Below are 25212 nucleotides of genomic sequence, written 5' to 3'. Positions count from 1 at the left end.
AAGGAGTCTTGTGGAAGAGTTGGAGGAAGAGTAGAAGGACCAGGAGGAGTCAGGAGCTCCAAAAGAATACCAACAGAACCAAGTAACCTGGAGCCTGAGGGGCTTTCGGAGGCCAATGCACCAACCAAGGACCATGCATGGACTCAACATAGGCCTTTTAATATATACACAGCTGATGGGCATCTTGGTCTTCATGTAGGTCTCCTGGAATGGAGAAAGGGAGCTGTCTCTGACATGGAATCTGTTACCTGATTTTCAATCATTTCCTCCTGTTTGGGTTGCCTCACCAGGCCACTGGGGAAGAAGATGAGACAAATCCTATTGCAACTTGAAGTGCTGGTCTGAGTTGGTAAGGGGAAGCTCCCCTTATCTAAAGAGTAAGGGAGGGAGAACCAGGGGAAGAGGGAGGAAGGGTAGAAATGGAGGAAAGGAGGGAGGGATCTATGACCAGGATGTAAATTGAATACATGCATACATACATACATGCATACATACATACATATGAAACTGAAAAATAAAAATAAAAATATCTCCTTTCTTAGAAAAATTTAACCCATACAGGGCCACTGTGGTGTCATATGACCAAGGAACAAAAGAATTCCAAGATTAGAAATATAAATAAATTCTACAAATATATAAAATATAAACATTGTATTATGCCAGAAATTGAATAATAACTGCAACAGCTTTGGCCTGAAGACTTTTCTTGAACCTAATGACAATTAGCACTATGACTTTAAAATCTGATAATATACTTCTTGGGAAATGACAATCTACCTGGGATGGCTTGGAGATTTTCTTTCTGTCTAGTGTTCTTGAAACCGCAAGAACTACCAGATTGAGAACAGGCTACCATGCTTTGGTAAAATATGCCCTTTAAATGACAAGACTGTTAAATATTGGGTTGTATGGTTGATGAGGAAAAATAATTGTAAAATATAACTTTGTTCTGTAACATTTTATCAATGATGACTAAACTTATGACCAAGAGAAAATTAAAACAACTGTCCCGAGACAAAAATGATATGATCTATGCTTTGGAACAACATGCATATATCCCTGCCTACTAAGTTCGTATAAATAAAGAAGCAGTCTGACTGCAGCTCAGTCGGGATGTAAAACTCACCCCCCTACCCTCATCCTGATGCCTGACTCACTCCTCCCTCATCATTTCCCTATCACCTCTGCAGGGCATGGCCACAGTCAGAGCTAGTCCCAGGCAAATAAGAAATAATTTTTCCATAATGTTTTAAGAAATAATATATTTCTTCTTAAATAGTATGGTTGTTGCATAATTATACTGAATTGATTTCACATTCATTTGATTGTATCATTTGTAACTAAAGGTAATTTCCATATTATAATTCTTGATTATAACATATAACTAAATTTCAAGATTATTATTCAACTGATAACTCAATATATGAAGGTAAATCTAATACAATTCCTAAGTACTAGAATCTATTTCAGGAACCTATCTTTGCTGGGGGAACAGATTAATGTTTTTTACCATTATTTTTAAAATATTTATCTATTTATTAACTTCTCTTATTTTTGGGGATTATATTGTAATTACGCCAATTCTTCTTCTCATTTCCTACTTCAAGACACTCCATATATACCCCCCTCTACTTGTTTGCTTTCAAATTAATGGCCTCTTTTTATTAATTTTTGCTACATGCATATAGCTGGGCAAGGTGGCATATACCTTTAATCCAGTCCCTAGGGAGAGAGAGGTAGGCAGAACTCTGAGTTTGAGGCCTGCCTAGTATACTGAGAAAGTTGCAGATAACACAGGATTTTATAGTAAATTCTTGTTTCAAAAAAAAACAAAACAAAACAATAATAAAAGAATGATACACAAAATAAAATACAATAACTTTAATTTCTGTTCTAAATAATTTGATCTCCATACCTGTCATAATTTCACTTCTTTAAGATAATTATTAATAATATCCAATTCTTTTTTCATGTCTTAATTTTTTATTATTTTATATTTAGTCACTTTATATCCCAACTGTAGCCCCCTCCCTCCTCTTCTGAGGGTCACACTCTCCCTTTCTCTTTCCCCCTCTCCCCTGGTACACAGAAAGGGGAAGTCCCCCCCCCCCATCACCTGACTGTAGCATATCAACTCTCATCAGGACTGCCTGGATACTCTTCCTCTGTGGCCTGGAAAGGCCTCACAGCCAGGGGAAGTGATCAAAGAGCATTTAACAATGACAAGGGAGGTTCTCCTCCCCTTCCATCTGACCCTAGCCTCTCAGGTCTCATCAGGACTGGCTGCATTGTTTTCCTCTGTGGCCTGGTAAGGCTGTACCTCCCTCAGAAGGGGCATGGGAGGAGATGAGGGAGGAAGGGTGGGAATAGGGGGAAATGAGAGAAGGGGCTACGGTTGGGATACAAAGTGAATAAACTGCAATTAATATAAAAATAAAAATAAGTTTTAAAAAAGAGCAGGTAACAAAGTCCATGTCAGAGATAACACCTGATCCCCTTACTAGGGATTTCCACATGAACACTGAGCTACCTATTCTGCCTATTGGCTACATCTGAGCAGAGTTTCTAGGTCCTCTCCATACATGGCTTGGTTGGTGCATCAGTCTTTTAGGACTCCCTGGTCCCAGATTTGTTGGCTTTGTTGGTCTCCTTGTGGAGCTTCTGTTCTATCTTGGTCCTTTTATCCCCCAATCTTCCGTAAGACTCCCTGTGCTCTACCCAAAGTTTGTTTGGCTGTGAGTCTCAGCGTCTGCTTCAATCCCTGCTGGGTGGAGTCTTTCAGAGGACATCTATCGTAGGTCTCCATCCTGTTCCCTCTCTTCCAACTCTTCTGGTGTCTATTCTATTTGCCTTTCTGACTGAGGATTAAGCACCTTCTCTAAGGTCCTCCTTGTTATCTAGCTGCTTTATGTCTGTGGATTATGTCTATTCCAATGTCTATCTGTTTGTCCTTCTAAGGGAGGTTTAAACCACTTCCCTAGTGTCCTCTTTGTTGTCTATTTAGGACTATAGATTTTAGTATGTTTATTCTATATTATATGGCTAGTATCCACTTATACGTGAGTATATACTATGTGTGCCTTTCTGTTTCTGGGTTAGCTCACTTAGGATTATCTTTTCTAATTCCCACCATTTGCCTGCAAATTTCATGATTTCCTTGTTTTTAATTGCTGAGTAGTATTCCATTGTGTAAATGTACCACAATTTCTGTATCCATTGTTCAGTTGAGGGACATCTGGGTTGTCCCTGGATTCTGGCTATTACAAATAATGCTGCTATGAACATAGCTGAGCAAATGTCTATGTTGTATGGTTAAGCATATTTTGTATATATGCCCAGGAGTGGTATAGATGAATCTTGAAGTAGCACTATTCCTAATTTTCTGAGGAAGCACTAGATTGATTTGCAAAGTGATTGCAATAGTTTACATTCCCACCGGCAATGGAGGAGGGTCCCCCTTTCTCCACATCCTCTCCAGCTTGTGTTGTTACTTTAGTTTTTGTTCTTCAACATTCTGATGGGTGTGAGAAGGAATCTCAGTGTCCTTTAGATTTGCATTTCTCAGATGGCTAAGGAAGTTAAACTTTTTTTTTTTTTTAGTGTTTCTCTGCCATTTGATATTAGTCCGTTGAAAATTCTCTGTTTAGCTATGTACCCAATTTTTAAAATAAGATTACTTGCTTTGTTGGTGTTTAATTTCTTCGGATCTTTATATATTCTGGATATTAACCCTCTGTCAGATGTAGAGTTGGTGAATTTCCTTTCCCAGTCTGTAGGTTGTTGTTTTGTTCTGATGACAGTGTACTTTGCTTTAGAGAAGCTTTTCAATTTCATGAGGTTCCATTTATTACTTGTTGATTTTAGAGCCTGTGCTGTTGGTGTTCTGTTCAGGAAGTTGTCTTCTGTGCCAGCAAGGTCAAGGCTCTTCCCCACTTTTTCTTCTATCATATTTCTGGAGGAGTTCTCTGGTTGAATTTTTGGGGTCGCTCATATATACTATCATATCATCTGTGAATAGTGACACTTTGACCTCTTCCTTTCCGGTTTGTATCCCCTTGATCTCCTTTAGTTTTCTTATTGCTCTGGCTAGGACTTCAAGTACTATGTTGAAGAAGTATGGAGAGAGTAGGCAGCGTTGTCTTGTCCCTGATTTCAGTGGGATTGATTTAAGTTTGTTAAATGCTTTTTTGGCATTTAAGGAGATGATCATGTGGTTTTTCTCCTTCAGTTTGTTTATATGATGGATTACAATAATGAATTTCCATATATTGAACCATCCCTGCATGCCTGGAATGAAGCCTACTTTGTCATGAAGGCTGATATCTTTGATGTGTTCTTGGATTCACTTTTTGAGAATTTAATTGAGTATTTTTTCATCTATAATCATAAGGGAAATTGGTCTGACATTCTCTTTATTTGTTGGGTCTTTTTGAGGTTTTAGATATCAAGGTGACTGTAGCCTCTTAGGATGAGGTTTTTAATGATCCTTCTGATTTTATTTTGTGGAATAGTTTGAAGACAGTTGGTATTAGCCCTTCTTTTAAGGCTTGCTAGAATTCTGCATTGAATCCATCTGGCCCTGATCTTTATTATGGATGGGAGAGCTATGATGACTGGTTCTATTCCCTCAGGGGAGATAGGACTATTTAACTTGTTTACCTGATCTTGAGTCAACTTTGGAAAGAGGAATCTTTCAAGAAAATTGTTCATTTCATTTAGATTTTCAAATTTTGTGTCATATTGGCTTTTGAAGTAGAACCTAATGATTTTTTTTTAGATTTCTTCAGTGGCTATCATTATGTCCCACTTTTCATTTCTGATTTTGTTGACTTGCATAGTGTCTCTCTGCCTTTTTGTTGTTTGTATATCTTGTTGATATTCAAAAAGAACCAGCTGTTTGTTTCATTGATTCTTTGAATTGATCTATTTGTTTCTAATTTATTGATCTCAGCCTTGAGTTTGATTATTTCCAGCCATCTTTTATTCTTGGGTGTATCTGCTTTTTTCCCCCTGAAGGCCTTTAGGTGTATTGTTAAGTTGCTTGTATGAGATGTCTCCAATTTCTATATGAAGACACTTAGTGCTATAAACTTTCCTCTTAGCACTTCTTTCAATGTGTCCCATAAGAAAAATTGTGCCTTCATTTTCACTGAATTCTAGGGAGTCTTTAATTTGTTTCCATATGTATGCAGACATTTTTGTTATTTCTCTTGTTGTTGACGTCCAGCTTTAGTCCATGGTGGTCTGGTAGGATACAGGGATTATTTCAATCTTCTTATATCTGTTGAGGCTTGTTTTGTGACCAACCATATGGTAATTTTTGGAGAAGGTTCCATGAGCTGCTGAAGAAGGTATATTCTCTTGTGTTTGGGTCAAAGTTTTGAGGATGTCTGTTAGGTCCATTTGATTCAGGATATCTGATAGTGTCATTATTTCTTTGTTTAGTTTCTGTTTCAATCACCTTTCTTTAGCAACAGTGGGGTATTGAAATCTCCCGTTATTAATGTGTGTAGATCTATATGTGGTTTAAGCTTTATTAATGTTTCTTTTAAAAATATGGGTACCCTTGTATTGGGGACATAGATGTTCAGAAATGAGATTTCTTCTTGGTGGAATTTTCCTTTGATGAGTGTGAAGTGTCCTTTCTCATCTCTTTTCATTAGTTTTGGTTGAAAGTCTATTTTATCAGATATTTGAATGGTTCCTACAGCTTTCTTTTTGGGTCCATTTGTTAGGAAAGCCTTTTTCCAGCCCTTTACTCTCAGGTATTCTCTACCTTCGTTGCTGAGGTATGGTTTTTGTATGCAGCAGAATGATGGGTCCTGTTTACGCTTCCATTCTGTTAGCCTGTGTCTTTTATTGGACAGTTGAGTCCATTGATGTTGATATATATTAATGACCAGTGACTGTTAGTTCCCTTTATTTTGGTGTTGTTGGTGGTAGTGTGTTTGTGTGCTGGTCTACTTTTGGTTTTGCTGTAGTGAAGTTATTTATATCCTGTGTTTTGGGGGATGTAGTTAACTTCCTTGAGTGGGAGTTATTCTTCTAGTATCTTTTGTAGTGCTTGTACATATATATTGTTTAAATTTCATTCTGTCCTGGAATACCTTGTTTTCTCCATCTATGGTGACTGAAAGTTTTGCTGGATGTAGTAGTCTGGACTGACATCTGGGGTCTCTTAGGGTTTGCAAGGCATCTGCCCAAGTCCTTCTGGCTTTTATGGTCTCTGCTGAGAAGTCAGCTGTGATTGATAAGTTTGCTGTTGTATGTTACTTGGCCTTTTCCCCTTGCAGCTTTTAATATTTGTCTTGTTCTGTACATTCAGTGGCTTGATTTTTTTATGGTGGGAGAATTTTTTTTTCCAGTCTAATCTATTTGATGTTCTGTAGACCTCTTGTATGCTTATAAGCACCTCTTTCTTAAGAGTGAGGAAATTTTCTTTTATAATCTTGTTGAAAATATTTTCTGGGCCTTGGAGGTGGTAATATTTTCTTTCTTCTATCTCTATTATTCTTAGATTTCTCCTTTTTATGGTGTCCTTGATTTCTTGGATGTTTTGTGTCGGGAGTTTTTGTTGTTGTTGTTGTTTTTAGATTTAACATTTTCTTTGACAGATGCATTGATTTAGTCCATTGAGTTTTTTACACCTCAAATTCTTTTCCATTTCTTGTCTTTTGTTGGTGATGCTTACCTCTATAGTCCCTGTTTTCTTCCCTAAGTTCTCCTTCTCCAGAATTTCTTCAGTTTGTGTTTTTTTTTTAATGTTTCACTTTCCATCTTCAGAACTTGAACCATTTTATTGGTTCCCTTCACCTGTTTGTATTTTTCTGCCTTTCATTAAATGATTTGTTCAATTCCTTCACCTTTTTGTTTGAACTTTATTTCTTTCAGTGATTTAATTTTTTCCTCTCTAAAAGCCTCAATCTGTTTAACTGTATTTTCTTCTATTTCTTTATGGATTTTATTTGTTTACTCCATTATCATCTTCATAAGATAGATTTAAGGTCATTTTCTTGTGTTAGGCTGCTTGCCTCGGGATAACTGGGTTCCTGACTTTGTAGATTGTGTTTTCACACTGACCTTTAGCCAGCTGGTTGTCTCTGGCTTTGGCTGTTAGATTTTGTTGCCTATTGGGCACAGGAAAGGCCCTGGACAGGAAGATGGATGTTCCTGCAGGAACCCTTTCTCAGATTGGTGTGAATGATCTCAGACTAGCTTGTGGATAGCCTGTGGGTCTCTTCAGATGTTTGATCCTGGGAATGAAGAGGATTCCCGGGAGTTAAAGGATCCTTCTTTCACTAAGGGAAGTCCTGGAGTCAGCTGCTCTGAGGTTAGTGAGTTCCAGCATTGTGCTCAGACACTGTGCTTGTTGGGCACAACTTCTTTAGAGAGCCTTTAAGCTCAGAGGTCCGGCTGGTCTCCTTAGGCAGTCAGGTTGAGCCTTTGAGCAGTGTGTAGGATTCTAAGTATCTTAAAGCTGGAGATTGGGACAGTGAGCCCCAGGCATTGAGAGTAGGCCAAGAGTTTGGAACCTTGCCCCCAGTGCTAGAAGATATCTTCTCAATGAGACACTGAGAGTGGGTGCCCGAGTTTGGAACTTGGAGCACCTGGTACTGGAAGGTGTCCATAAGATCTTGGGACTAGGCAGGTGGCCTAGTGCTGTAGCTGTGCAGGGTCAGACCCTGGGAACTTTTCCAAGGATTAGTTGGGGGGCCTGAAATTGGAGCTTCATATTTGCCCATGTGCTCCCCTCTCATCTGAGAAACACAGATGTTGGGGATTTGGAGTCCACAGTTTGGCCTACTGTCACTGCTGAGCTGCTCTTCAGGTTAACATATGGGTCAGTGCTGCCATCTTGCATCTATATCCAATTCTTACATTCAGAAATTAATATAAAATTATTTTCTCAAGTCCTACATCTTACTAGAATGCTGTTAACAATAAGATCAAATGTAAAATATAACCCTAGAGTGGAATTGTTTGATTGTTTATTTATTGCTACTATAAATAGAATCTCTTCAGCTTTATAACCAAGAACTGAAAATCATGCAGAATGCCATTTTTATTTTTTTTTATTTTTTAACATTTTTTTAATTAATTGCACTTTATTCATTTTGTATCCCCCCATAAGCCCCTCCCTCTACCCCTCCTGGTCCCACCCTCCCCACTTTCTGCATGCTTGCCCCTCCCCAAGTCCACTGATAGGGGAGGTCGTCCTCTCTTTCTTTCTGATCTTAGCCTATCAGTTCTCATCAGAAGTGGCTGCATTGTCAGGGTTCTAGGTTATCTCCAGGGATAGTCCTTGGTTGGAGTATGAGTCTCTGGGAAGTTCCCTGTGTTCAAATTATCTTATTCTGTTGCTCTCCTTGTGGAGTTCCTGTCCTCTCCAGCTCTTACTATTTCCCACTTCTTACATAAAATTCCATCCACTCTGCCCATCGGTTGGCCATCAGGCACAGCATCTGCTTTGACAGTTTGCACCGCAGAGGCTTTCAGAGGCCCTCTGTGGCAGGTTCCAAGGTTGTTTCCTGTTTTCTTCTGGCTTTCAGAGGCCCTCTGTAGCAGGTTCCTGGGTTGTTTCCTGTTTTCTTTTTCTTCTGATGTCCATTTTCTTTGCCTTTCAGGATGGGGATTGAACATTTTAGTTAGGGTCCTCTCTTTTGTTTAGTTTGTTTAGATGTACAGATTTTAGTGGGTTTATTCTATGTTGTATGTTTATATGAATGAGTATATACCATGTGTGTCTTTTTGCTTCTGGGACAACTCACTCAGGATGATCCTTTCCAGGTCCTACCATTTACCTGCAAATTTCATGATTTCCTTATTTTTCATTGCTGAGTAATACTCCATTGTATAGATATACCACAGTTTCTGCATCCATTCTTCAGTTGAGGGGCACCTGGGCTGTTTCCAGCTTCTGGTTATTACAAAAAAGCTGCTACAAACATGGCTGAGCAAATGTCCTTTTTGTGTACTTGCGCCTATTTTGGGTATATGCCTAGGAGTGGTATGGCTGGATCTTGAGGAAGCACTATTCCTAGTTGTCTGAGAAAGCGCCAGATTGATTTTCAGAGTGGTTCTACAAGTTTACATTCCCACCAGCAGTGGAGAAGGGTTCCCCTTTCTCCACAACCTCTCCAGCATGTGTTGCCCCTTGAGTTTTTCATCTTGGCCATTCTCATGGGAGTAAGGTGAAATCTCAGGGTTGTTTTGATTTGCATTTCCCCAATGGCTAATGAGGCTGAGCATTTCTTTAAGTGCTTCTCTGTCATTCTATATTCCTCTACAGAGAATTCTCTCTTTAGTACTGTTCCCCATTTTTTAAGTGGATTACTTGGTTCGTGCTTTTCAGCTTGTTTAGTTCTTTATATATACTGGATATGAGTCCTCTGTCAGATAAAGGGTTGGGGATGATTCTTTCCCAATCTGTAGGCAGTCGCTCTGTTTTGATGACGGTGTCCTTTGCTTTACAGAAGCCTTTCAATTTCATGAGGTCCCATTTATTGATTGTTGCTCTTAGAGCCTGTGCTGTTGGTGTTCTGTTCAGGAAGTTTTCTCCTGTACCAATGAGTTCTAGGGTATTCCCCACTTTTTTTCTAGCCGATTTAATGTGTCTGGTTTTATGTTGAGGTCTTTGATCCACTTGGACTTCAGTTTTGTGCAGGGTGATAAGTATGGATTTATTTTCATTTTTCTATATGTAGACATCCAGTTAGACCAGCACCATTTGTTGAAGATGCTATCTTTTTTCCATTGTATGGTTTTGGCATCTTTGTAAAATATCAGGTGTCCATAAGTATGTGGGTTATTTCTGGGTCTTCTGTTCAGTTCCATTGATCCACCATTCTATTTCCATTCCAGTACTATGCAGTTTATATAACTGTTGCTCTATAGTACAGCTTGAGATCAGGGACAGAGATACCTCCAGAATAACTTTTATTGTAGAGGATTGTTTTACCAATTCTGGGTTTCTTGTTATTCCATATGAAGTTGAGAGTTTTTCTTTCCAGGTCTGTAAAGAATTGTGTTGGCAATTTGATGGGAATTGCATTAAATCTGTAGATTGCTATTGGTAAGATGGCCATTTTTACTATGTTAATCCTGCCAAGCCATGAGCATGGGAGATCTTTCTATCTTCTGATATCTTCTTCTAATTCTTTCTTCAGAGACTTGAAATTTTTTTCCTGCAAGTCATTGACTTGCTTGGTTAGGGTTACACCAAGGTACTTTATATCATTTGTGGCTATTGTGAATGGTGTTGTTTCACTAATTTCTTTCTCAGCCCTTTTGTCCTTTGTATAAAGGAGGGCTACTGATTTTTTTGAGCTAATTTTGTAACCAGCCACTTTGCTGAAGGTGTTTATCAGCTGTAGAAGTTCCCTGGTAGAGTTTTTGGGGTCAATCATGTATACTACATATCACCTGCAAATAGTGATAATTTACCTTCTTCCTTTCCCATCTGTATCCCCTTGATCTCCTTCAACTGTCTTATTGCTCTAGCAAGGACATCCAGCACTATGTTGAAGACATATGGAGAGAGTGGGCAGCCTTGTCTTGTCCCTGATTTCAGTGGGATTGCTTTAAGTTTCTCTCGGTTCAGTTTGATGTTGGCTACAGGCTTGCTGTATATCGCCTTTACTATGTTTAGATATGTGCCTTGTATCCCTGATCTCTCCAGTACTTTAAACATGAATGGATGTTAGATTTTGTCAAATGCTTTTTCAGCATCTAGGGAGATTATCATGTGGTTTTTTTTCTTTCAGTTTGTTAATATGGTATATCACATTGATGGATTTCCATATACTGAACCACCCCTGCATACCTGGGATGAAGCCTACTTGGTCATAGTGGATAATATCTTTGATGTGTTTTTGGATTCGGTTTGCAAGTATTTTGTTGAGTATTTTTGCATCAATGTTCATAAGGGAGATTGGCCTGAAATTCTCTTTCTTTGTTGAGTATTTGTGAGGTTTAGGTACCAAGGTGACTGTGGCTTCATAGAATGAGTTTGGTAATATTCCTTCTGTTTCTATTTTGTGGAATAGTTTGAAGAGAATTGGAGTTAGCTCTTCTTTGAAGATCTGGTAGAATTCTGTGCTGAAGCTATCTGGTCCTGGGCTTTTTTTGGATGGGAGACTTTTGATGACTGCTTCTATTTCTTTGGGGGATATGGGACTATTTAATTGATTTACCTTGTCCTGATTCAGCTTTGGTAAGTCAAATTGATCAAGAAAATTGTCCATTTCATTTAGATTTTCAAATTTTTGGCATATAAACTTTTGAAGTTAGTCCTAATGATTGTTTGGATTCCTCAGTGTCTGTAGTTATGTCCCCCTTTTCATTTCTGATTTTGTTGATTTGGGTGGTGTCTTTCTGCCTTTTAGTTAGCTTGGCTAAGGGTTTGTCGATCTTGTTGATTTTCTCAAAGAACCAGCTCTTGGTTTCATTGATTCTTTGAATTGTTTTATTTGTTTCTAATTGATTGATTTCAGCCCTGAGTTTGATTATTTCCAGCTGTCTACTCCTTTTTGGTGTGTCTGCTTCTTCTTTTTCTAGGGTTTTTAAGTGGGCCATTAATTGGCTTGAATGAGCTGTCTCAAATTTCTTCTTGAAGGCACTTAGTGCTATGAACTTTCCTCTTAGCACTGCTTTCATTGTGTCCCACAAGTTTGTGTATGTGGTGTCTTCATTTTCATTGAGTTCTAGGAAGACTTTAATTTCTTTCTGTATTTCTTCCCTGACCCAGCTGTCATTTAGTAACAAGTTGTTCAGTTTCCATGTGTGTGTGGGCTTTTTGCTATTTCTATTGTTGTTGAAGTCCAGCTTTATTCCGTGGTTATCAGACAAGCTACAAGGGATTATTTCAATATTCTTGTATCTGTTGAGGCTTGCTTTGTGACCAACTATATGGTTTATTTTGGAGAAGGTTCCATGAGGTGCTGAGAAGAAGGTAAATTCTTTTGTGTTTGGGTGTAAAGTTCTGTAAAGGTCTGTGAGGTCCATTTGATTCATGACCTCTGTCAGAGACATTGTTTCTTTGTTTAATTTCTGTTTTGTTGACCTGTCCTTTGTTGAGAGTGGGGTGTTGAAGTCTCCCACTATTAATGTGTGGGGATCTATATGTGGTTTAAATTTTATTAATGTTTCTTTTACAAATGTGGGTGCTCCTGTATTTGGGGCATAGATTTTCCGGACTGTGATGTCTTCTTGGTAGAATTTTCCCTTGATGAGTATGAAGTGTCCTTCCTCATCTCTTTTTATTAATTTTGGTTGAAAGTCTATTTTATCAGATATTAGAAAGGCTACTCCTGCTTGTTTCTTGGGTCCATTTGCTTGGAAAATCATCTTCCAACCTTTTACCCTCAGGTAATGTCTATCTTTGTGTCTTAGGTGTGTTTCTTGTATGCTGTGCTGCTGCTCAGAATGAGAGTCCTCCCAGCGCCGCCATCTTGCTCTGCGTCAACTCTGCAGAATACCATTTTTAAGGATATGTTAGACATATATAGAGTTTTATTTCTGATTTTGCCAAACTAAAGAGAGCAATCGCTGTCTTCTAGAAAATAATATTTAAAAATAATTAAATTCACATTTCCTCTAGGCAAGTAAAGCATATTAATGTGTTCCAAATCATAAAATACAGCTCAAAATTTCCAAACTTATGGGGGTGGGATGATTCCTTGGTGTTTTTGAGCATTTGCTGGTCATCTGGAGGACCTAGGTTCAGTTCCCAGCAACTATAACTATAGCTATAACTATAACTCCAGTTTTAGAAGATCTGACAACCATTTCTAACCTCTATGAATACCAGGCACATTCTTAGTGTACATATACTCAAAGAGGGTAAATGTTTAGTTATATATATATATATATATATATATATGTATATATACATATATATGTGTATACACATCACATATGTGCACATACACATAAATAAATGTTTAGCCTAAATGTTAAGCACATATATCTAGATATATATCTAGACATATATAGATATAGCCATATATAGATATATTATATCTTAGATACATATTATATATTATATTAAATTTTTCAAACTTACAAACTTATTCTTTTAAGGAAAACTTTTTACACTAAATTAACTTTGCCCATTTCTTACTACAAGTTCACAATATAACCAAGTATATCCTTGGAAAATTTCCTATTAGACAATAAAATACTATATGTCTTTTAAATGTATTTATTAATGTTTTAAATTTTAAGAATAATATCCTTCAGATCCATGTTCTTTATACCTTTATTCTGCATATTCTATCTCACATTTCTTAATGGTATTTTTTTTCTCTATCTAAAGATATGTACAAATATAGTGAGGTAGACAGTGTTTTAAAAATTGTCTAAGTGAGGATGGGGAAAGGAATAATGTGAAAGACTCTTTCAGGACACACTAAGACTTCACTTGGTCTCTGCAAGGAATGTAAATCTCAGTTACCCATTGCACAATCTATGTATACTTAGCAAATTTATACTTTAAGCTAGATCTCTGGAGGGTCTTTTTTTATTAGTTACAGGCATTGAATCTCACCTCAAAATTTAAACTTGACCTTTCAATTAATAGACTGTGTACATTATTGATATTTGCCTTTTTTAATCACATATCTTGATCTGTTTGAGATTTGTTGGTGAGATATGGTTACACTGGCATGTTAAACGGGCATTTAAATTGTATGAACAATTATTACTCTCCTAAAAACATAAATGCATGTCCAGGTACAAAAATGCACACACCTGCAAGTCCACCACTAGAAAAGCTGAGGCAAGATGGTCCTAAGTTTAAATTTAGTATGGTCTATGTAGAAAAGCACAGTCTCAAAAAATGAAAGAATACTTCATTCAAAATTATTTTATGTGATGTATTCTATAGAAATATATACTTGAATTGTAATAAATAATATTGATATTCAATTATCTTTTTGTAATATAAATGTTCCCAAAAAGAAATGAATTCAATAATACAACATTCAAAAATGTTTGTATACAAAAAGCAATAATAAAGAATTCTTTTTTTTTTTTCCATTTTCATTGGTGAGGATAAAATCAAGGACCTGGAACATGCTATGAGAGCACTTAAACAAATAACCTACAGCATCAGCACTTAGACTTTTAAAAGACAGGTTCTTCCAGGTTGGCCAGAAATATGCAATATAATCGAGGCTGACCTCAGACTTGAGATCCTCTTGCCTCTACTTTTCAATTCCTTAGATTACACGAATGTGCCACTTATCTTGGAAGGAGCTTCATTCTTGACTCTGAAAAGCTTGTTGCTGTTTTCTGGACTTGCTTGAGCTAGTTCACCAATGGTGAATAACTTTTACATATAGAATGAGAATTTTTAGGAATCTATTAGAAAATACAAAACATGAGCAAATATAAAGGACTATGACATCTTAAAATAATAGAAAGTTTTTCCAATGTGTTTCTTGTGCAAATGACAAAATTCAAATAATAATACTAATTTTAGTCAATATTTCTTTTATTGAAAGTGTAGAACCAAGTACACAAAATGCCTCTGCTTTCTCTTTAAAAGAGGACCACTGAGTGCAGTGAACTTTCTTTTTTCCTTGTTCTTTAGAAGTCCTAAGCACAATTTTGGGGAGCCTTCTACTACACATAGCTTTCAATCATTAGGAACTACCTTTCTGGTCCCAGTGAGCACACACTCATACAGTCAATTACCATAATTCTTTGCCACACCTAATTGAGAGTTACCTTAATGTAGATTCCCACAGTACATCAACATTTGAGTTCATCATTTGGCAATCGTGTAACTATTCTCTTATATTCATGTTTTTGGAATAGGCTCTTACTAGATTCATATCCCACTCTTATGTTCTGGTTCCTCTTGAAACCAGAAAGTTCATATAACTAGTTAAAGCTGGAATATTTCAGTTGTATAATGCTTGCTAAAATGAGTAAATAAAAGTGTGAAAAAAAAATTTCATCTCCTCCATACATATTCTTGATTTACGTCAATGAAAATCCCAAACATTTACTTGTTTTAATGTAATTTCTACCTAATATTGACACTTTGCTAAGAAAAAGTTATTACTTATGGAGTAAAAGTTTCTTTGTAACACTTTCACGAACCTATGGGTTATAGTTGCTTTGTCCTTCCAGGCAAGGATTCTGTTTTGTTTCTTCATATGCTCTTTAAAGTAATGCCTTGAGAAAGACATATCCCTTTATGTGATTCTGACCAATAATTTATAAACTAAATCTAATCATGAGAAAACATCAGTAAACTTCAATGGAAGAACATTCTGTAGGATAATGGAACCTCTTCTAAATCTCAGAAGTTCTATTTTCATTAGATAAAGCATAATTTAAAAAAAATGATACATTTGATAAACTTGGCAAAGACAGAAAATGCTTGAACAATTATTCTTTTAGATATTTCATTGAATCAATTAAATGATCGAATTCTTACCAGTCATTTTGTTTCTTTTTAAAGTGGGTACAAATGGTGTTGTGTTTCCATCATTTTCCTCCCCAGGTGACTCAGCCAACCTCACCTGCAGAGCTTTCTTTGGGTACAGTGGAGATGTCAGTCCTTTAATTTACTGGATGAAAGGAGAGAAGTTCATTGAAGATCTGGATGAAAATAGAGTTTGGGAAAGTGACATTAGGTAAAATAATTTTTCGCTTTTAAACGTGCAGTTGAGTTAACATTTGCTCTGTTAATTGAGGGAGAGGTAAGCCAAAACAACAACAAAAAAGGTTTTTAATCATTTTATCGTTGTATTTTCATAACAGAAATACTGTAATACTTTATATCAAACAAGCAAAAAGTTTTTAAGGTTGACTATGAAATTACAAGATGGGAATGCCATTTACAAAGAATTTAAGAATATTTTCTTTTTAAATATTTTATTAATTCTGTACAATTTCATACACTGTTTTAAAATCATATTCACAATATACTCCACTTCTCTAAGAATAACTTCAAAAGGAACAATTCACTAGTAACACACTTAAACCAAAATAATGGAAAATATCAAAGCAAGTTGAAACGTTAGAAAAATCATTGTCCTTTATATTTATGAAAATACCTTTTAAAAGTTACTGAGAGGAACCAGACATGGTTGTTAATGTCTGTAATCATAGTCCTTGATAAGCTCAGACATGGAAGTTGCCATGAATTGAAGGCCAACTTGGGTCACATGGTGAGTTCAGTGCTAGCCTGAGTGAAAATCAGATGCTGCCTTTAAAGATAAATATAGGTAAGAGCCATTAGCAAGCCACTACATGGACTCAAATGATTTTTACATATTTAAGCTATGAAGCAGCATATAAAATGCTTGATGGGTTGATGGATATACACATTTTTTGTTATTATTCCTACTCTAACTTTAAGGTATAAATATTTATGAAGAGAAAATAATAGGAAAAAAACTTTACATTTTTAGGTATCTGTTTTGAGGGCATACTTTTTATACTTTGTTTTAAAATGTAGTTATATATTTATTCTCTTACATTTAAGTATCAAGGCATTCAATGATGAAGATAATTGTATTTGAACATGAAGAGTTAGTTGTCATCATAATGTAAATGAGCAAAGACTTTCATAATAATAACTAAGTTATAACCAAATAAAAATGATGGCTATTTTCCAAATATTCTTCAATATAAAGGTTGTATCTTCTGGTAGGATATGAGGATTTAAACAGTGTTTCTTCTTTTTAACTTTTAAGACTTTTAAAACTTTAACAAAGGTATAAAAGAAAATGTTTTTCAGTATGAAGCAAAAACGTATAAAACTGTCTTAGAAGATCATTTCTATTGGGATCTTCTCTCTGAAAACAAATACACAATATCTCTCTGTGCAGTGCTCTGATTGTATTTTAGAAGATTCAAATGGGCAATTCTCCAGTATAAATGAAAATCTTTATTTGCCATCTTTCATATTTAAAATAAAATCACTGTTTATTTTTTACCAAAATGTTTTGCACTTTAATATTAAAGAAGTACCATAAGCCTAAACTTTCTAACTTTCACTGTATTAGCTCAATAAAAGATCTAGAAATTTGTTCATACAATAATATATACATATAATTTATGTATGTATATGTACATATACATTCATCCAGGCAGAAGTTTGGAACTAGAAATATTGAGAGCAGGAAAAAGGATACCTAGTTTAAGACATTTTTCATATTTTCTGAGAGTACTAAAATATATAACAATCAGATTTAGTGAGCATTTACCATTAGTTTTAAAAGTCAGAATTAAATATCTATCAGAACTTTTGTTCTTTTTTTATGATCTCAGATTTCTTTAAAACTATGTAGCTCATTTGTATCATTACGAAAAGTAAGTAGGCTGGAAGTTTCACCTGGTATGTCAAATTTTCGGAAATTTTCTTTCTTTCTCATTCTTGTTAAAAATAATCTGATATATAATTAGGCTTCCAACCTAACGTTTTAGAATCTTTTATCTCATTTTTAAATCCTTTTTCTTCTTAAAAGGAAAGGCAGTTTGTATACTTTCCCTCAAGGTCTCTGGCACCTCTTTATTATGACAGCATGATTGTCCTGCTATGAAAGATAATTAACTGCAAGTTCATTAGCATCTGCAAAGACAAGTTTCTTCATTAGAAGTGAAGAAAAGGGCATGATATCATTTAATTAACTTAGTATTAATTCATAGTTAGATTTGAAGCATAAATTCTGTAGGTATACTCTCATCAGATTCAAATTCATCTTCGTTTCTTTCTTTTTCATGTATGTGTGTTTGTGTGGGGATTTTGTTGTGTTTTTCTTTATGTTTTAGAATTCTTAAAGAACATCTTGGAGAACAGGAAGTTTCTATCTCATTAATTGTTGACTCTGTGGAAGAAGGTGACCTGGGGAATTATTCCTGTTATGTTGAAAATGGAAATGGACGGCGGCATGCCAGTGTTCTCCTTCATAAAAGAGGTGAGTGTAACCTTCTTTGCTGGAGGGATAAGGTGAACATTCCACAGAAGGGAAATCATTGGAATCCAGTAAAAGAAAATTATTATTACTTTCCACATAAACACATCACAAGTAAAACAATCACATTAAAATTATGTCCATGAAGGTGTTAATGGACTCATGTCAATCAGCACACCGTTCAAATACTCAAGTGAAATCTGATAGAAAAAAAAAAAAACAGGTTTGTTTAAGGGGTAGCAGCTGGTTATTTGCCCCTAAACAAATGAGGTTCTTAGAGAACTTCTGTTTAAGAATCAAAATCGGCTTTTAGGGAGAGGCAAGGAACAACAGGATAGAAAGTTCTGTTTTATAAGGGACATCATTACCCCAAACAATTTTCCATCTGAGAGCATGTGACTCCCACTCCAGAATATAGCTATTGATGGTGACCCCTGTTCTAGTTTCTGTATTTTTTAAATTCATATTACCAGCCTGAGAGTTAATCCTCACAGCAATTTTCATGCTTTTTTGTTTGTTGATGCACATAACTAGAACAACCATGAACGTATCTTGATTTGGTCTAAAGACATCTATCTGTTTTGGGTTTAGTTACTCTAAACATCATTTAGCAGTTTACATCTTCATAATTTAAGTGCAGCTTTCTTTAGAATTTTCTGTGGTGGGCAATGTCAAATCACACAGGGATGACCATTAATACAATACTAAATCAAACTCGTGTCAAATTTGGATTTCTCATCTTGCTTTAATATCAAACATATAGGCTGAGTAAGGTGTTCTCAAGTATAAGCTTATGACATGTAGAACAGAAAATATTAGCAATTATTCAGTGTTTTATAAACATAAAAGAAGATAACAAATGGGAAGGGCTTGATACAGTACCTATACATAGAAGATGTTTGGTGAATTGGTATTTGCTATAAGAAACAGGTGTTATGTCATTAAAATACCTTGGAAGGTTGTTCCATTAGTGCAAGAACTGTTCCTGATGATTTCCCCAATACAGCATTTCTTGATGTTTTAATCTTGTATAGTTTTTACATATATAATATCCTATCATGATTAATAGTAACTTATTATAAGTAAGATAGGAGCTAGTTGAGGGCAGTTTCTGAAATAGTAACTTTTCTCCATAGCAGCTTCATCAGCTAATGCACAGGTTTGTGTGTGTGTATGTGTGAGTGTGTGTGTGTAAACTGTTTGAAATTAGTGATGACTATAAAATGTGACCTATGTTTTTGAGTTAGTAAATTTTTATGCAATTAGAAGATAATTTTTTTTCTATATTATGCTAAGTTAAAACATTCTAGTCTGCCTTTTTCAAGTACACTGGTACTCTCTTCCTCAGCAAATTTATAATGATTTTAATTTCAAAGCACACCTTCAATCCTAGAGTCTTTGAGGTTTAAAAAGAAAGAAACGAAGACTATTCCCTACCTTATTGGGAAACACATTCTCTTTGAATAGTATTGCTGAAAGCTATTAGACACTCTGACTGTCAAGGTGACTATAATATTAAAAGAGCATATTATGTTGTAATGTGAGGAAAGAGGAAAAGTAAACAGCAGCTAGCAATGTTTTTTACTGTACTGTAATACATAATTAAATGAGAAAGGAATTTTAGTGATATCTCTTTGCATGTACAAAAGTAACCTCAGTGTTGAGAGCAATGTAACTACTTATTCTGCCACAGCAACTTCAAAATACTATTTCAACTTATACTGGATCATATTCCATCTCTATGAAATCCATTCTACCAAATTAGAAAGCATCTCCACTTCTCTGGTTTTCTATCCATTGGCTCAAGTTTAAACTTTCAGTTGCTCTTTCCCTAAATCAGATGTTTTATAATAGTCACCATGACCCTGGTGAACCTTTATTTTGCCAGACTAAACCTTTTCAGCTACTTCTACTCATGCTTCATTTACATGTATTATTCTATTCATACTCTTGAATGTAATTTAAATGAAAAGTATAAATTAATTCTTAAGAATTGAAATAGTACTTGTAGAGCTCCTATCCTTTCCATATCATACTAACTTCCCTTCTTTCATATGATTCCCTGCACTCTGCCATGGTTTGGTTATGAGTCTTAGTGTCTGCTTTGAAACACTGCTAGGTAGAGTCTTTCAGATGCCTTTTGTGGTAGACTCCTGTCATACATTCAATGCACATCCCATTTGTCTTTCTAAATGAGGATTGATCATCTTCACCCATTTCCACTTACTTGATTATCTTCTTTAGGTGTGTAGATTTCATTATGTTTATCATATCTTGAAGGTCTTTATAAGTGAGTATATACCAAGTTTGTCTTTCGTGGCCCGTGGTAGCTCAGTAACCAAGTAGTTTTCCAAAGCAAGGGGAACAATGACTATTTCTAACAGGATCTCAAGGGCAGGCTTTTTGTCCTCCCCCCCTCAGGGGAGGAGCAGTCCTGTTAGGCCACAGAGGAGGACTTTGCAGCCAGCCTTGAAGATACCTGATAAAACAGGGTCAAATGAAAGGGAAGGAGGTCCTCCCCTATCAGTGGACTTGGAAAGGGGCAGGGAGGAGACCAGGGAGGGAGTTGGGGAGGGGGAGGGAATGAGGGAGCGGGATACAGCTGGGACACAGAGTTAACAAATTGTAACTAAAAATAAAAATAAAATAAAATAAAAGAAAAAGAAAAAAAAAAGAATTGAAATAGTGAAGAAAAGCTTAGGACACATGTTAAAAATCAATTTGTTTGGTGGCCAGTGAGTTACGAGAACTTGGTGATGATGAAGAGAATCTGAGCTCTGTTCCTAGTATCCATATGGTGGCTAACAACCATCTATAACACTAATTCTAGATGATCAGATATGCACTTCTCTCTTCTGTTGACAACAGCCATGCATGTGATACACATATACACATGCATACAAAATACTCATGCATAAAATAAGTCTAAAAATAATTTTAAATCTGTTTATTTAGGCAATATATATTTGCATTTGTAGCATGGCAGAGATGACAGTTAAGAGATCATTATAATGGCAGAGAAACACTTAAAGAAATGGTCAACATCCCTAGTCATCAGGAAGATGCAAATCAAAACAACAATGAGATTTCACCTTACACCCATCAGAATGGCCAAGATCAAAAACTCAAGTGACAACACATGCTGGAGAGGATGTGGAGAAAGGGGAACCCTACTCCACTGCTGGTGGAAATGTATACTTGTACAACTACTTTGGAAATCAATCTGGCACTTTCCCAGACAATTAGGAATAGTGCTCCCTCATGATCCAGCTATACCACTGTTAGGCATATATCCAAATGATGCTCAAGTATTCAACAAGGACATTTCCTCAACCATGTCCATAAGCAGCTTTATTTGTAATAGCGAGATTCTGGAAACAACCCATATGTTCCTCAACTGAGGAATGGATAAAGAAATTATGGCACATTTACACAATGGAATACTACTTAGCAATTTAAAAACAAGGAAATCATGAAATTTTCAGGCAAATGGTGGGAACTAGAAAAGATCATCCTGAGTAGTTAACCCAGAAGCAGAAAGACACACATGGTATATACCCACTTATAAATGAATATTAGACATATAATATATGATAATTATGCTAAAATCTGTACACCTAAAGAAGCTAAGCAAGAAAGAGGACCCTCTGTAAGAAGATCAATCCTCATGCAGAAAGGCAAAAAGGATGGACATCTGAAGAGGGAAAACACAGGGAACAGGACAGGAGCCCACCACAGAGGCCCTCTCTGAAAGACTCTATGCAGCAGGGTATTGAAGCAGATGCTGAGACTCATAGTCAAATTTTGGGCAGAGTGCAGGGAATCTTATAAAAGAAGGGGAGATAGGAACACCTGGAGTGGACACAGGCTCCACAAGGAGAGCAAGAGATCAAAAAAATTCTGGGCATAGGAGTCTTTTTTTGAGACTGATAGCCAACCAAGGACCATGCATGCAGATAAGCTAGAAATCCTAGAATCCCTACACATTTGTAGCCCATGGTAGCTCAGTCTCCAACTGGGTTCCCTAGTATTGGGAACAGGAACTATCTCTGACATGAACCCAGTGGATGGCTCTTTTATCATCCCCTCCCCTTATGGAGTAGCAGCCTTACCAGGCCATAGAAGAAAACAATGCAGCCAGTCCTGATGATACCTGATAGGCTAGGGTCAAATGGAAAGGGAGGAGACCTCCCCTATCAATGGACTTGGAGAGGGGCATGAGAGTAGATGAGAGAGGATGAGTTTGGGCGGGGATGAGGGAGGGGGCTGTAGGGGATACAAAGTGAATAGACTGTAATTTTTAAAAATGTAAATAAATGTTTAAAAAGTGGAAAAAGAGATTATTATAAGGAAAAAAGAATGGCAATGTTAAGATGTATGTGTGAAGCTAATAAAGCTGGTTTTGCAGGTAAGTGGTCAGTTAGGAAGAGTCAGACACATTCTAGGATATTTCTAGCATGTTTACCCTAAGTTTAAGCATACAAAGCTACTAAAGCTTCCAGTTGTACAAAGATACAGTTTGAAGAATCAAGGAAATTGTTTAAGGGGAGAAGAGGGATGGTGGGTGGAACTGGGGGGAAATGGAGGGGGCTACAGCAGGGATACAAAGTGAATAAATTATAATTAATTAATTAACTAAAAAAGAAATGCCATTAATGTCTGATTATCTTAATATAAGGAAGACAAAATGTGGCTGGTTTTAGTTGCTCTCAAGTACTTAAGTTTTCCATGATGCTTTTCCAAATTTTTATTTATATCAAAAACATTTTGTTCTTACTGAGATAAATGCATCAATCCACAAAGAGTACTTCAAGTTTGTATACTATTCTTAAAGAGAATGTGCACCTTCTTTGTAAGAGAGTTAGAGTAAAGGAGTCTTCCCTTACAAAGAGGGTAATGGAGTCAATCTTCTCTCAAAGGCTCATTATATGAATGACCATACCCATCTTGAAAATAAAGGGATGGCTTTGGTCAGCATATGATAGGTGTAACTTCATTAGCCCTACAAAGTTCAGAAAGAGAGGTTTGAATATTCAATGATAAGGTCTACGAGAATGTCAAATTTTTGTCAGGCTATCAACTATGCAATTATCAAATAATTTTTTATATTACTCATCAGACCAAATGATTAGAGAAACAACTACATGCTGCCACTGTTAATCACTCATTTCTGCCACCAACTGAAGAGATACATTAAAACATTTGTTTATCTAGATCAGTGGCTCTTAACCTTCCTAATGCTGCAACCTTTTTATAGAGTTTCTCATGTTGTGATGAACCACAAACATAAAATTATTTCATTGCTTTTCATAACTATAATTTTGTTACTGTTATGAATCATAATATAACTACCTATATTTTCTGATGGTCCTAGGCGACCCCTGTTAATTTGGGTCATGTCCCACAAGTTGAGAACCATGCTCCTAATGGATCCACACCAAAAATATGTTTGGCCTCAGATCTATCCTGGCCTCCATTCATCAGGAAAAAGTAGATTTTATTTCAGTTATCTATGGTTTTTGATCCCAAATTTTATGACTACTTTATGTCTTTACAATACTGCTATCATTAAAATCTGTAGCAAAGCACTTTTATAGTATAAGGGCATAAATATGGGAAAAGGGCTCGCTGTGTTCAAAACTCAACACTTCTTCATCACTGTTCTGTCTTAGGCAAGTCACTTCATTTCTTTGAGCCTCAAATTGTCTTCTGTAAAATGGGAGTGCTAATTGTTCTATCACTTACAGCACCTATGAGAATCAAATGAACATATGTGCCAATGCTTATCACAGCACATGACACATTCTTAGCACTCAATAAAATGCTAACAAGCTACTACAAGTTTTTCACTGCTCAACTATGTGTTACCGTGAGAAATGAAGGATGCAGCAATTGTGTGTTTCATTAAAATTTTTACTCAGTTTAATTTATCTTCAATTGAAATGATCATCTTTAGCTCTAGCAAATATGTCTCGTTTATTTGAAATTTTACCTTACAATAAATTTACATTAGTTTGAATGCACTGTCCTGAAGAACTTCATTCATTTATTCATGCATATAATGGTGATTATTAAAAATATCCAATGTGCATACTAGTGTGTTTGCTTATAAAATTAAATAAAGATGAGGAATAAAGATCAAATTGTAATGTTAAGATCTCCATTTTAAATTACACTGTTACCAAACATTCTTAATACAGAATTGTGCTTTTTCTGTGAATGTGTGACCTTAGAATTGTCATGTTAAGAATCTGCAGTAATAATCCTGAGTCTAAATGGTTACGTTTACTTATATTGATTACAATAATAAGGCAATTCACTCATCGTAAGGAAGTAGAATTGGAAACGTCTCAATTTGAGACACTTAGTGCTAGTTAACAGTGATAAACATCTAAGTTCTGTCTATGTCCCCTCAAACCCATTTCATTTCTGTGCACTTTGTCTCCCTCCAATGTATGTAACCAATAGAAATTAAACTTGCTCAATAAACTCTCCAGTCCTGGAAATATCTTTAGTAATGTAATTAATGTGCAAATAATTTGGGAGGCATTGTTTTATTTGCTTTTTAAATAATTTTTATTTTAATTAATTACAGTTTATTCACTTTGTATCCCCCCTTGTACCTCCCTCCCTCCACCCCTCCCAATCCCACCCTTCTTCCCTTATCCCCATCCATGACCCTCCTCCAGTCCACTGATAAGGGAGGTCCTCCTACCATTCCATCTGACCCTAGTCTATCAGGTCTCATCAGGAGTGACTGCATTGTCATCTTCTGTGGCCTGGTGAGGCTGCTCCCCCCTCAGGGGGAGGTGATCAAAGAGTAGGCCAATCAGTTCCTGTCAGAGACAGTCCCTATCCCCACTTGGACACTGAACAGCCATGGGCTCCCTCTGTGCAGGGGTTCCATGCCATCTCCATGAGCAGTCCTCGGCTGGAGGAAAAGTCTCAGAAAAGACCCCTGTGCCCAGACTCTTTGTATCTATTGTTCTCCTTGTGGAGCTCCTGTCCTCTCTAGGTCTTACTATCTCACACTTCTTTCATAAGATTCCCTGCACTCTCCCCAAAGTTTGGCTATGAGTCTCACCATCTGCTTTGATACCCTGTAGGTTAGAGCCTTTCTGAGGCCCTTTATAATAGGCTCCTGTTCTGGTCCCTGTTTTCTCCATCTTCTGATGTCCATTCCTTTTGCCTTTCTTAGTGGAGATTGACCATCTTACCCTAGGTCCTCCTTCTTGCTTAGCTTCTTTAGGTGTACAGATTTTAGCATGTTTATCCTATA

The 25212-nt window shown here is 36.3% G+C and overlaps 1 protein-coding gene across 1 annotated transcript in view; it reads left to right on the top strand.

The window, feature by feature from the left end:
* Il1rapl1 (interleukin 1 receptor accessory protein like 1) overlaps positions 1-25212 on the top strand; it is a 944588-nt gene that overhangs the window by 862239 nt on the left and 57137 nt on the right. The window contains exons 6-7 of the mRNA XM_055597800.1: positions 15515-15647; positions 17791-17936. Coding sequence (XP_055453775.1) covers positions 15515-15647; positions 17791-17936 — 279 coding nt within the window. The remainder of the gene's footprint in view (positions 1-15514; positions 15648-17790; positions 17937-25212) is intronic.

Source organism: Psammomys obesus, unplaced genomic scaffold, assembly GCF_907164565.1.
Source record: "Psammomys obesus unplaced genomic scaffold, mPsaObe1.curated_primary_1811, whole genome shotgun sequence".
NCBI lineage: Eukaryota > Metazoa > Chordata > Mammalia > Rodentia > Muridae > Psammomys > Psammomys obesus.
This window is presented reverse-complemented; position numbering and strand designations above follow the sequence as displayed.